This window comes from Equus przewalskii, chromosome 7 (assembly GCF_037783145.1).
Source record: "Equus przewalskii isolate Varuska chromosome 7, EquPr2, whole genome shotgun sequence".
NCBI classification, from domain to species: domain Eukaryota; kingdom Metazoa; phylum Chordata; class Mammalia; order Perissodactyla; family Equidae; genus Equus; species Equus przewalskii.
The window spans coordinates 15,462,102-15,475,831 of NC_091837.1; the positions used below are offsets into that span (position 1 = coordinate 15,462,102).

Sequence of the window (13,730 nt, forward strand, 5' to 3'; positions counted from 1 at the left end):
AACTTGGGGGCCCCAAGCCTAACAGAGAATCAGGAGAGATTAGCCTCGTGTGAAAGCAATAATGAAATCAGGTTCAACTCAGAAAGTTGCAAGCCAGCATATATGGGGAATTATAATTTAAAACTCAAACACTTGATCTGAAAGAAACTTGGAAAAGGACAGGGAAGAAAGACAGGGCTTGGCACAGTGATGTCAGGGCAAAAGGAAAATATTGTACAGCTTTCAGGTTTGTTTCTGCATGGAATTCTCCGTGTAGGCGCTCTAGATTTATTTTTTACGGTGGTCACGATGAATTAATGTGGATCTACCCACTGCTCTCGCCTGATTCCCCAAGGGACCAAAGGAAGGTGTTTTCAGGATGACTAGCTGAAGTGAGAGGTGTGGTCTGTGGGTGGGAAGACACTCTGTGCAGTGGAGTTCATCATGTGTGCTTTTGATCCAAGTTAATGCAACTCCACCCATGCAATAGAGAAAGGGATGGGTAACAATTAAAATTGCGTTGGCTAATTCATCAATATGCTGCTCAATGACCATGGGTATAAAATGGCTTTTGCCTTTGTTCAACTCGGTCCCTCTCATTGTGTGAACGTCTTGCTGAGAGAATGTAGCTCCCAACTTTATCTGGAGCCCAACGACAGAAATGGCGATCCGCTCCCGTGCCTGTGGAATTTCAAGTCTCTTGGTCTTCAACATGGCACCTTTCTGAGGGGTTTGCCAGGATAATCTTGATTATGTGTTTCTCTTGTCTTCCTCTGGAGTGTAACCCCTGTATATGATGCAGTTGCCCTGTAATGTGCAGGACTGAATTTTTTGGTCAGCCACAGCCACTTCCTTCCATTCTTGCGGGTCATTAGAGTCATTGCCTATCCAGCAATGCGCCAGCTTAGTGTTCTTCGAGTGTTAAAAAATGTATGTTAGATTCCAAATCTGCCATCCATTTAGTCCATACTTCATACGCTGAGGATCTCCAACTGTTATGAACTGAGTGTTTGTACGCCCAATGTGGTGGTATCTGGAGGTGGAGCCTTTGGCAATTAGATTTAGATGAGATCGTGAGAGTGGGGTCCTCATGATGAGATTAGCATCCTTATAAGAAGAGGAAGAGAGACCAGAGCACCCCCTCTCCCTGCCATGTGAGGACACAGTGAGAAGGCAGCCCTCTGCAAACCAGGAATCGGGCCCTCTCCAGGAACTGAATCTGTCGGCTCCTGGGTCTTGGACTTCCCAGCCTCCAGAACTATGAGGATTAAGTGCCTGTTGTTTAAGCTACCTCATCTGTGGTATTTTGTTGTAGCAGCTCAAGCAGATTAAGACACCAACTGAGAGACTGCACTGGGAGAAGGAATAAAAGTGTACGTTAAGAAAAAGATGGTTGCAAACCCTTCCAGATGTGTGACATGCCAGCTCTGCGGAGCAAATGTCAGGGCTCCATTTGGTTCCTTGGGCTAAGGCTTTTTTTTGGTAGCACTGCCACATATTAAGGCAAGGAAGGCATTACTCTTCATGACACAATCCAAGGGAGATAAAACCGGCTGGTGGGAGAAAACTGAGCAGAGCACAGGTAATCAGAATAGAATGATCTGAAGTCAACTCCAGCGTTGATTAAGACAGGAAGCAGGTTGCTTACATCACATTATAAACTGGTCTAAATGCTGATGAGCTTGTCTGGCCAAACACTGTCCTGCTACCTTCAGAGAGGAGGGAGAAAAGCATGATTTGTGTTCTCCTCCTATTTTCTAAGTCTACAGGATTCAAATTATAGCTACCATGGAAACTGTGCTTTGGAATTTTTGGAGCCCTTAATTTTAACTTAACATATAAAAACACTTTTGTGCTGATTTTATAATTATTCTTGACGGATGAGAAAGTGACTAAATGTCTTTTGACAGTGAGGGAAGACATAACACTTTTCTTTCTTTTTTCTTCTGCTTTCCTAAGGATGCAAGTATTTGAAGTGCTTTATTTACCTGGGAGTAACTCTTCCATCTTTTGCAGATTCTGACACCATAGCTGAGTTACAGGAGCTCCAGCCTTCGGCAAAGGACTTTGAAGTCAGAAGTCTCGTAGGTTCTGGTCACTTTGCCGAAGTGCAGGTGGTAAGAGAGCGAGCAACCGGGGATATCTATGCCATGAAAGTCATGAAGAAGCAGGCCTTGTTGGCCCAGGAGCAGGTAGGACCATTTTAACATCCCGCCCTTTCCCCTTTCTGTACCAGAATGTTCATTGCAGAGACGACGATCTGCTGAATTGAGCCTGGGATGGAGCAGATTTTCCTCTGTGACTCTCTAGTTAATTACGGTTGCCCGGGCAGAAAGGTCTCTCGCGTTCTTAGCTCTTCTTGACCTGATATTGACTCATTTTGAAGGCTCACAAGCTCTCCTTGGTTTCTTTGTCATGTTCTGTAGTTGTATTTTATTCAGAGCGAACTTGGCCTTTTAACTAATGAATTTAAGATGATCTTTCATGACCATCAGCTGGGGATTCAGAAATATGCATATTGTGGGGTGAAGCAGATAGCGGTTGCTTTTGTACACATTTTTATGTATTTGCGTTGTGGGTGTGTGTATTTGATTTTAAAACAGGCCATTGAAGAAATTAAATAAAATTGTTATGTGGCTAGGGAGTTGCTTATTTGAGAGCAGGGAAGAAGTTATCTTTTTGGTTGTGGTATTTTTCTTTCTTTTAAACAAGGCTGCTGCTCCAGACATATTGATTTATTTGCCGTGTTTCTAGAGAGACAGCCATCAGCCGCGGAGTTCAGAGAGTGATTTATTAGTTACAGACGTTCGAGTGCACATCATGTGTCTCATAATGTACCCGGCTCTGTGGGAAGCCTGCAAGCGGAATTGAAGCTCCATAGCTGTTAGTTTCAGGGTTTAAAAACAACCTTGGAACGTGGAGGAAAAATGCAAATACGTAAAGCAGGCATTTACGAGCTAAAGCATCCCAGAAGGGAAGAGCAGTTAGCATATTCACAAAACGATGGAGTGAGGAGAGATGTGGGTGAGTTAGGGAAAGTTCACACTGCTGAGAGGAATGTGGGTTCTGGGCAGAGAGAAGTGACGAGAATGTGCCAGATAGAGGTATGGCATGTGGGACGTTCCGGAGGGTTGAGTACTAGAATGCTATGCAGATGTGTTTTTCGGTTTTTGTTTTTAGTGGTTTAGAACAAATAGACTGGGAAATGGGGGGGGGAAATAAGGACATTTAGGTGGGGAGAGGGTAATTGGTGGAAAATCTCAACAACCTTTTGATATTGTGATAAAATATATGTAATGTAAAATTTACCACTTTAACCGTTTTTAAGGTATAATTCATTGGTACTAAGTGAATTCACAATGTTGTGCAACCGTAATCACTATCCATTTCTAGAACTTGTTCATCATCCCAAGCAGAAACTCTATACCCATTAAGCAGTAACTCACCATTCCTCCAAGAACCGTTTTTTGGAATTGCAGTTTAATTTGTGAGGTGGTTGGGGATCATATAGGCTTTTGGAAGAAGGAGGTTGGGATCAGAGTCTAAAGACTTCAGTGACATTGTGGGGCCTCTGATCAAAATAGCAGCGGAGGGCAGGAAGCTGCTTGTCGGAGTCCAAGAATGATGCGCCCTGTGTTTAGGAATGAAATGTGAGCAACTGCTCAGAAAGGAAGCATGACAGGACGTTGCACATCATTTGAAAAACAGGAGTGGAGGATGCTCACTCAACCTCCCAACACCTCAGAACCATCTGTCATCAGTACACACCTACCGAGCCCCTGTCGTGTTTGGTGTGTTTCTAGGTCCTTGAGAAGAGACATTAGATGCAGCCCCGACCTTATGATGTTTATGTTTCATATGGGAAGTAGTGCATGTAAAAAGAAAATAATCCGACATGCCATAAAGCAGGCAAGCAGTAGAGACATTCAAATAGGTGTGCCTTCCTCCAGGTGAATGGCCGGAGATGATTGTGTGTGAGGTGTGGGCTGGGGTTTTTAAAATCATACACATATAGGAGCTAATGAAAGCCACACATCTATTCCTTAAGAGGGTGAATGTGAAAGAAAAGTAGGGTCCTTAACTGAGCCATAGCGAGGCTGCAGAATTTAAGGGCACGAGAAGAGAAGCCAGCACAGGGCGTGAGTGAAAGGACATGCCAGAGAGCAGGTAGGGAGAGGTAGTGTCCTGCAAACAAGGCCTGTCACCTCGGAGAGGCCAGCACACCTGCCCAAGCTCTGTGAGAGCCGGAAGAGGTCCTCAGAGACCGTTTATTTTAATGGAAGCTGCGGGGGGCAGACAAGGAGTCAGTGGTGAGCAAGGAAAGGTGTGGACTGCTCGGTTCAGCCAGCCTTCCCCGAACAACTGTGATGTGCCAGGGAAAAAGGAGGATCAGCAAATGGGGTGTAGGAGCTTTATGGGTTTGGGTTGGTGATTCCCAAATGTGCTCGATAGGCCACTGGTGGCGTGCAAGGTGATTTTAGGCAGTCCCTGGATGAAACTATTTTAAAACATTTATAGTTTAATATTAACCAGCAGATCAAAACTTGGGACGTTCACAGATGTTATTGTTCGAGCTAACCAGAAGAAGATATAATTAAAATTATTTTTATTTTGAAACAATCACAAATTATAGAAAAGTTGCAAGTTCAGTGTATCAGTCAGGGTTCTATAGTATATATACTATACATTATGTAAAATATATATGTACATGTATACACTGAGTATACATGCATGTATACACACACACACACACACACACACACATATATAAAATTTATTTATTTCAAGAAGTTGATTTACCTGATTGTGGGGGCTGGAAGGTCTAAAATCTGTAGGGCAGGAGCTGACAATGCAATCTTGAGGCAGAATTTCTCAGAGAAACCTGTTTTGTTCTTAAGGCCTTTTGACAGATTGGGGAGGCCCACCCAGATTATCAAGGATAATTTCCTTTACTTGAAGTCAACTGATTGTAGATGGTAACCGTCCACAAAAACGCCTTCACAGCAGCACCTAGATTAGTGTTTGATTAAATAACTGGGTGCTATTGCCTAGCCAAATTGACATGTAAAACTGTCATACACAGTAGTAGTAACTTGTTTTCCTGAACCATTTGAATAAGTTGCCAGCCTGATGCCCTGTTACCTCTAAACACCTCAGTGTGTGTTTCTTGCAAGGACGTTCTCCTACGAACTGCAATCCAATCATCAAAATCAGGGAACTGACAATGATGCATTCCCACCATCTAATCCTCAGACCCCGTTCAAATTTCACCAACTGTTCCATGGTCTTGGAGAGCAAAAGGATCTGGTTCAGGATCACACATGGCGTTTACTTGTCCTGTCTCTTTAGTCTAATTCACTCTGGAACAGTTCCTTTATTTTTCCTGGACTCTCATGATCTTGGCGATTCTGAAGATTAGAAGCCAGTTATTTTGTAAAATTTAGATTTGTCTGGCGTTGCTCAAGTTTAGATTCAGACTGTAGATCTTTGGCAGGAATGTCACAGATGAGATGCTCTGTTCTTCTCATTGCATCCCCCAGGTGACTCAATTTCAGTTTGTCACATTCATGATGGTGTTCACTTTGATCAGCTGATTAAGATGGTGTCTGCCATGCTTCTCCACCGTGGAGTTACTCCTTTCCTCTTTGTAATGACATAAGCATTTTGTAGGGAAGTACTTTCAAACTATGGCAATACTCATTCCTCATAAAACTTTCAGTTTATTCATTTATTGATATCTGTATGGACTTGTGTCTTCCCATTTTAGTCAATGTGTTACAATTTGTTACCGTCATATATTTTTGTACTCAGATTGTCTCTAAGTTGGCCAATGAGAATCTCCTTAGGTTGGCTTTTGTGTTCTTTTGCCATATCCCCGTCTTTAACCACTGTCTTGCTTTCTGGTACAGCAAGGTGTTCAGGCTCTAGGGTCAAGATCTGGGCACTATGGGTTTTCATTGCAATTTGGGATGTCACTGCTCCCAGACCCGTGTCAATGGACAGAGCTAGAGAACACATGAATCTATATACAATATACCTACCTACACACTCATACACACACATCTGTTTTTATTTCTACATCTATCTCTATTACTGAAAACAATGTGTTCACGCCAATACCTCCAAGTCCAGTCCAACTTCATGGAGTTCCTTCTAGTTCTCACCCTTTCCATGTTTGTAACTCTCTTCTCTGACATTACCCTTAAAATTTTTCCTGATTTTATGCATCTGTGTGCATCCAATCTGCTGTCTTTGCTGCTGCTCCCTCCCCTTGGTGGGCTCAGATGCCCTGCTCCAGGCCATCCCTACATGTGGATGTCTTCCTCACCCTCCGTGGCCCTTGATACACTACATTGGGCTGCCCCACACATGGTTGCTGCCCTCCTCACCCTCCTTGGTCCTGGCACCCTGTTCTGGGTCACCGGGCTCTCTCTCCCTACCACCTGGCATGGATACTTACCTTGTTCTGCTCCACCTAATGGCTCTACGACTGAATTGTTAAGGAAGGGAAGATGAAGAGAAAGAGAATGATTTAGACTGGAAAGAAGTGAGGTGACTTTAAAGAAAGGCGTTAGGTAAATAATCAGACAGATATATATGGAGCTGGCAAAATTGTGAGCAAGGTAAGTGAATGAATGAGATTTGTGGAATGCTGGGTTAAGTAATGACTTTTTTTTTTTTAAACTAAAGACATCAGTTAGGCCTTAAAGAGAGAGGAAAGGCCATCTGCCCTCCACCCGACATTTAATTCTTTATCTTATAATTGTCTAAAGGGTTTTTTTCCCCCTAGGTTTCATTTTTTGAGGAAGAACGGAACATATTATCTCGGAGCACAAGCCCTTGGATCCCCCAATTACAGTATGCCTTTCAGGACAAAAATAACCTCTATCTGGTAAGTCTCTACATCCATCTCTCTAGAATTAGTCTAGTGCTGTGATACTCAGATTCACAGGCGTAGAACTGAATGTGGTTCTTGCCCTGCGGTCCATGACACCTCCTATTCATTCAGTTGCCTTCCTGAGTTTCAGGTGTCTTCCTGTTCTCCTTGTCCTACACATGAAGTGATAGCCCATTTAGAAACAGCCCCATTTATTGTTAGGGGTTGTAGCTATGGCTTAAAGGGCAATAATGAGAAGTCATTGGTTTGGGAATAGTCTCATATTATCTTTAATAGAATCTTGCTTTAACTTTTTTTTTATTTGAGGTATAATTGACATGTAACATACTAATTTCAGGTATACAACATAAGGATTCGATATTTGTATATATTGTGAAATGATCACCACACTCAGTCTGGTTCACATTATTAAAGTTTTTAATTTTTAAAATTGGGATAATAATGTATGGCTATTAGAAGAAAATGCAAACACTGCAGAACTGTATGAAATAGAAGGGAAAGTTCTCTACCTTTCTTTTCTTTTCTTTTTTTTTTTGAGGAAGATTAGCCCTGAGCTAACTGCAACCAATCTTCCTCTTTTTGCTGAGGAAGACTGGCCCTGAGCTAACATCCATGCCCATCTTCCTCTACTTTATATGTGGGACGCCTACCACAGCATAGCGAGCCAAGCAGTACCATGTCCGCACCTGGGATCTGAACTGGCAAACCCCGGGCCGCTGAAGCAGAACGTGCGCACTTAACCACTATGCCACTGGGCTGGTCCCAGTTCTCTACCTTTCTAATCCCTTTCCCTAGGGAAGCAAATATTAATGATTGTATATGTTCATTCTGACCCTTAACTATGCCTCGTGGAAATAGATATTTCTATGTCTATATTTATAACACTTGTATATAGTTTGTTTCACAGAAATGGTATATTACTCTCTACTTTGCTTTCCAGCTTGCTTTTTGCCTTTCAGCAGTTTATCCCGGGCATCCTTCCATGTCAGTACATACAGATCTGCCTCCTTCTTTTGAATGGTGCCATCATTTCTCCTGATGTGGCATAACTTATAGAACGCTAAAATTCATTTGGGGGCCTTGTTTAGGTTCTTGGGGTTTTAGATGCCTAAATTAAAGAAGTATATCCTAGAAACAGTTTTTGTTCCTGATTCAGCCTTTAAAACAAGAGTATTCTGTTACCTTGAATGGAGATGAACTTTTTTTTCTTTTAAAGATTGGCACCTGAGCTAACAATTGTTGCCAATCTTCTTCTTTTCTGCTTTTTTTCCTCCCCAAATTCCCCCAGTATATCATTGTATATTTTTTGGTTGTGGGTCCTTCTAGTTGTGCTATGTGGGACACCACCTCAGCGTGGCCTGATGAGTGGTGCCGTGTCCGCACCCAGGATCCGAACTGGCGAAACCCTGGGCCGCCAAAGCAGAGCGTGTGAACTTAACCACTCGGCCATGGGGCCGGCCCCTGGAGATGAACTTTTATAGAGACTCATGTAAGAGAAGAGGATAAGAGAGAGGTGGACACCTATTTATCTTGAATTTCCACTGGCCATTTCTGGGGGACTTTGCTACCTTTATTTCTGACCTGGAATAAACCAAGTTTATTTGCACTGGTTTCATATTACTTGAGAAGCCAATGCTGGTAGAGAAGTTTCCCTGGCCCCACCCAGCCTTCTAAGGGAGGACGTTCTTATACAAATACCTTGGGAAACTGGCCTGGCACTGGCCACAAGCTCGTTCAGAACCAACGCCTGTTGTATTTATGGCCTGAAACTTCCTTTTCTTGAATATTGTCTTGGAAGCTTTCCTTCCGTGAGAGCTGAGGCGTGGAGCCCTGACCTTCACCAATGACCTTGGTGTATTTCTAGCCTCAGTGGTGTTCTAGGACATTTGCTGCATGCGCAACATTTGCCTTGTGCTCTCTGCATCTTGCAGAGCCCCTCATGTTTGGGTAGATGAACAGACTTCATTAGCTCTCAGAAAAGAAATTTCCTTGGAACAGCAGGGTTTTTTGTGGTTTGTTTGCTGTTGTTTTGGGTATTTTTGCTGGAGCTCTGCAAATGATTTAGAACCACCAGCTTGTAAGGATACGCTTTGTTTTTGAGGCACCACAGGCAGTCCTGGAGCTAGGAAGGGCTCTGATTTTTGGCGAAAGTTGCGATCCGCAGTTTTCTGGTCTGCCTTGCCCTGCTCCATGGGCTCATTTGTCTTCCTCTGGCTTGAAGTGTTCATCTTCTTGATGTTCAATCACATGCAGCTGCTGCTTTTAAAAGTAAGCGTTGTTCAGATGCTCTGGGACTCTCACACCATCAAGGTCAGTTTTGGTGGAGATGATGGCAAATTCTGAGCGTTCTACGTAAAGGAAGGCAGATGAATGAGGACTAGAGGTCCAGGCACGGGTGGCAAGCCGCTGCCCAGGTGCTTCAGGGAAGCCACTGCTTGTCTCCATGGTGGCCAGTGAGGATGATCAGAGGGGCCCTGGGAATGACACTCCCTCACAGTTTTCTTCCTGTTTTGTCTGCAGTGGTTTTTTTTCCTCCACAGCTCAAGGGTTTTCAAAGCACATGCAATAATACCCTCTTTAGGAAGGTAATATTTGGGCATTTTGAGAATTTTAAACCCTCTGTTGTCACCATTCTTATCTCTACCAGTTGGCTTTGTCACAGTGGTAAGAACCTTCCTTTTCTTTTTCGTTTTTTTGTTTTTCTGGGAAAGATTCGCCCTGAGCTAACATCTGTTGCCAGTCTTCCTTTCTCTCTCTCTCTTTTTTTTTCCTCCTCAAAACCCCACTACATCGTTGTATATTCTAGTTGTAGGTCCTTCTAGTTCTTCTGTGTGAGCTGCCACCATAGCATGGCTACTGACAGATGGGTGGTGCAGTTCTGTGCCCGGGAACCCAACCCCGGCTGCAAAAGTGGAGCGTGCCAAACTTTAACACTAGCCCGTCAGGGCTGGCTCTCTTTTTCTTTTTAATCATGGATTTAACTGCTGTGGACTTCTGCTCGGAATTAGCCTTTCTGGAATGTTCTGGAATACCTCATGTATTGGGACTATCTCCCATTTCTTTGCTAGAACAGGCTCCCTGCTGCAGGGGGCTTCCTTTTTTGGGCCTTTTGGCTGTGGGCTTCCCTTTGGATTTCGACACTGGCGTTGGCATCCTTAGCTTAATGACAATCTTCTCAGTTTTTCTACTTGCCATCTTGCAAGACAGGAATGATCTCAGAATAGCTGTTTTCTGGAGTTCTGGTTGCCTCAGCACATTGATGCCTGGCTGCAGTGACATTTTCACACCCTTCTTAAGTGGCTCAATTAGGTATTACTGATGGGATCTTGTAATTATTTCCTTGTCTGCATTCTCTTCTGAAGTACTTTGGTACTTTGGAGTAAAATGCTTGCTGAGGGTACAATTTTCATATAAAAATCCAAACTCACACAGGAATTAAGATATGATTATAGATCTACCATCCCTTATCGGCAATTCTGGAATACCCAGAGCTCGAATAATCTGAAGTTCTTTTGTTACTTATTTGGCAGTAAGACCTGACCCAAACTCGCTTTTTTATTCCCTTGAGTGTGACTATTCATACATTTTGCTGCAAATTATGAATATGTTCAATTACAGGGTCTTATCCCAGGCCCTACCTGAGGGTTTTACATAATATAAAGTAATACACACTGTTTTACCTTCCTGAAATCTGCACATTTCTGAATCTGGAACCACATTTTGCCGCAAGATACTGGGACCGTGGATCTATATTGGCGTCATAAAGTACTGCAATTCCATTGTACCTGGTGACCACTTATAGACCACTAAACCTTTTGAGTTTGGGGAAACATACAAATCGTAGTACACTCCCCTGGCAATTGAATATTAATTTGTAATGCAAATGTGGTAAATTAAAGATACATTTAAAATCAATGAATAAAAAAGGAGCCCACTTCCTCTGTGTTTCTCAGCGCTATGTCTTCTCTCCATCCTGTTCCACTGTGTGAGTTCTGGCCACCATCTTCTTTTGCCTGCATCGCTGCAGTAACCTCCTAAGTGTTCTCCCTGCCATTTGTCCTGCTCTTCCCCCCAGGTCTTCTACATGCTGCAACCAAGTCATCCTGATGTTAAAACCCTTCGGCACTCCCTGCTGCCCAGTGGATGAGGTCCAGACTCTTCCAAGGGCTTTCCAAGGACTTTTTCTCATGTGCCTCCAGCCTTGTCACCAACCGTGTCTCTCTTTCACGTTTCGTTCATCCTGAACTTCCTTTGCTTCTTTGAACATGCCTGTGACCTTTCTTCGTGCTCTCCCCTCTTTCCCTGGCTAACTTTTATTTCTCCTTCTGGGCTTGGGCCAGATCTCACTTTTTCTAGAAATGCTTCTTGGACCCTTTACTCCTGGGAGGAGTGCCCTTCTGTTGTGCGTTCATAGCACCCTGTACTTCTTCATTAGCGGGTATTGGTCGCCTCCACTAGGCTATTCTCTCCATAAGGGAAGTGATTATCTCCCTTTGCTTCCAGTAGAGCTTCCTGAAGTAAATGCTTAAGAAATACGTATTGGATGAATGCATGATTAATTTCATAGAAATTTGATTTCCATACAAATTTACTTACTGTGTTATGGAAGTCATATCATGTTAGCAGTGTGAGTTTTGCTCTCTAAAGTATGTAGTTGAAGATAGACCCAGTGAGAATTTCAAAATCTGGAGTGTAGTGCCAGGAAATTGAACTTGGGTCCTTTTGAGTTTTGATGCTTAAAAATTTCCCATTTGTAGTTACATACCAATGAATGTTGCTTACCTTTTTCTGGTATATAGAATATTGTAGCAAAGTCTATTGTAATGTCTGATTCTATATGGCAAAGTTAGTCCTGTATTCTGGCAAGTGGCCAATGGAAACAGTGCTTTGTTGATTTGGTTCATGATGAAATCTGTTCAAGTCTGTATAACATGCCTTTACTGGTGTCCTTCAATAAAGGAGCTGATCTTTACAAAGAAAGCATTATTTTACAACTCACCACTTGTAGTATTGTTATATCTAAATTCTTTGTGAGATTCTTTATTTTTTTCAAACGATCAATACAACTACATTTACTCATATCTTTTTTCTTTTTTAGATTGGCCCTGAGCTAACATCTGTTGGCAATCATCCTTTTTTTTCCCCCTAAGCCCCAGCGATAGTTGTATATCCTAGTTGTAAGTCATTCTAGTTCTTCTATGTGGGATGCCATCATAGCATGACTTGATGAGTAGTGTGTAGGTCTGCACCCAGGATCCAAACCAGTGAACTCCAGGCCATCAAAGTGGAGCACGTGAACTTAACCACTCGCCATAGGGCCATCCCCCTGTGAGATTCTCAAAGCCTGCTGGCTTTGTATTAGTGTTTTACCTGTCAGGTCTTTTCAGGTTGCCCTTGCTCAGAGCCTATAACTGACCTGTGACTCTCCTTTCCCTACTGTGACCTTATATAGACTTTCCTCTGTTCATTCCCAGTTGCACACAGGAATGTATTAGTTAAGGTATAGGCGAAACTACTATAACAAGAGACCCCCAAATACAAGCTGGTGGAGCAACTCTATTATATGTGATAATTCAGAGACCCAGGTTCCTTCCATGTTGTGGCTCCTCCACGGTTGGTCCCTTAGGATGTTGTCCTCTTTGACATGCTTGAAGCTGGGCTATTTCATATCTTTGTTCCATCTGGCTTGGAGGAGAAAAGAACAGAAAGATAGAGCAAGCAAATTCCTTTTACACGGTGTGATGTAGAAGTGGGCTACATCATTTCCTCTCACATTTTGTTGACCAGAACTTTGTTACATGACTACACATCTGTACTGTCTAGTTGTGTGGCCTATACCTGGCTAAAATTCTTGTTACTATGGAAGTAGGGAAGAGTGGATTTGGGGGACAATTAATAGTCTGCCATAGGATTAAAACACCTACTTTTGTAGGTAATAAAAGGTAGATCTGGGGTTTGAAGTCTGGCTCCCCAGCTCCATCTCCCATACCCTCACTCATTACATTATACTATCATCTTCAGAATCACTTCTAACATGACCCTTGTTCTATATCCTACTGGGGATTAGTTCTTTATGTTTTCTGTCTTGCTTTCAACACAGAACTGTGCAATTCACGCACAATGTTTCCTTCCTGTGTAGGAACAGTTTGGAGGTGGGCTGTTTCCAGGCTGTGACCCATGGCCTGTTTGAGCACCAGCCTATGCTGTCTTTGGGAGACTGGAGAGGGTTAACGAGTACAACTTCATCGTTTATTTCACTGAAATGTGGCAGCTTATGATAGTTTTGACAGTGAGACATGTGCTGTTTTGATGTCTTGGGTGAGATTATCCAGTTTTCAGACGTGTCTCCAAACTTGCCAGGGTGTTCATGTGTTGCTGCTTCCAAAGCCAGGGTTTGGAAGCTGGCCGCCCATCAGAAGGAAGCTGTTACTTAGAATATAGTGTTATTTTGTTATTGTTCCTTGTTTGGTCTCTCCAGAGTCATTGGCCTTTTTGGCTTCAATTTTCTCATTGGTGAAATGAGATATTAATATCTCTTATTGACCCCGATTCAATTGCTGAGTGTGTTATTGCCTTGGGGGTTCTTTGAGTTCTCAGGGCCTTGGAAATAGTTGTTTTATGTCCTGGTCTTTTGAGGCATATTTCAAGTGAATGTATTTAGAGTTTTACCGTTTTAGGAGCCACAGTTTAGTTACATAATCCCAGTTTGCCTGGCCTTACCTTCAGTTTCTGATTCAGCAGGTTTGGGCTGGGGTGCAAGAATTTGCATTTCTTTTTTCTTCTTTTTTTGAGGAAGATTAGCCCTGAGCTAACATCTGCTGCCAATCCTCCTCGTTTTGCTGAGGAAGACTGG

General features: G+C 42.9%; 1 protein-coding gene across 13 annotated transcripts in view; it reads left to right on the forward strand.

Annotated features, from left to right (window-relative positions):
• CIT (citron rho-interacting serine/threonine kinase) overlaps positions 1–13,730 on the forward strand; it is a 154,719-nt gene that overhangs the window by 11,228 nt on the left and 129,761 nt on the right. For all 13 annotated transcript variants that reach the window (XM_070627103.1, XM_070627104.1, XM_070627106.1 and 10 more), the window contains exons 4-5: positions 1,996–2,171; positions 6,770–6,871. In XM_070627103.1, the coding sequence (XP_070483204.1) occupies positions 1,996–2,171; positions 6,770–6,871 (278 nt within the window). The remainder of the gene's footprint in view (positions 1–1,995; positions 2,172–6,769; positions 6,872–13,730) is intronic.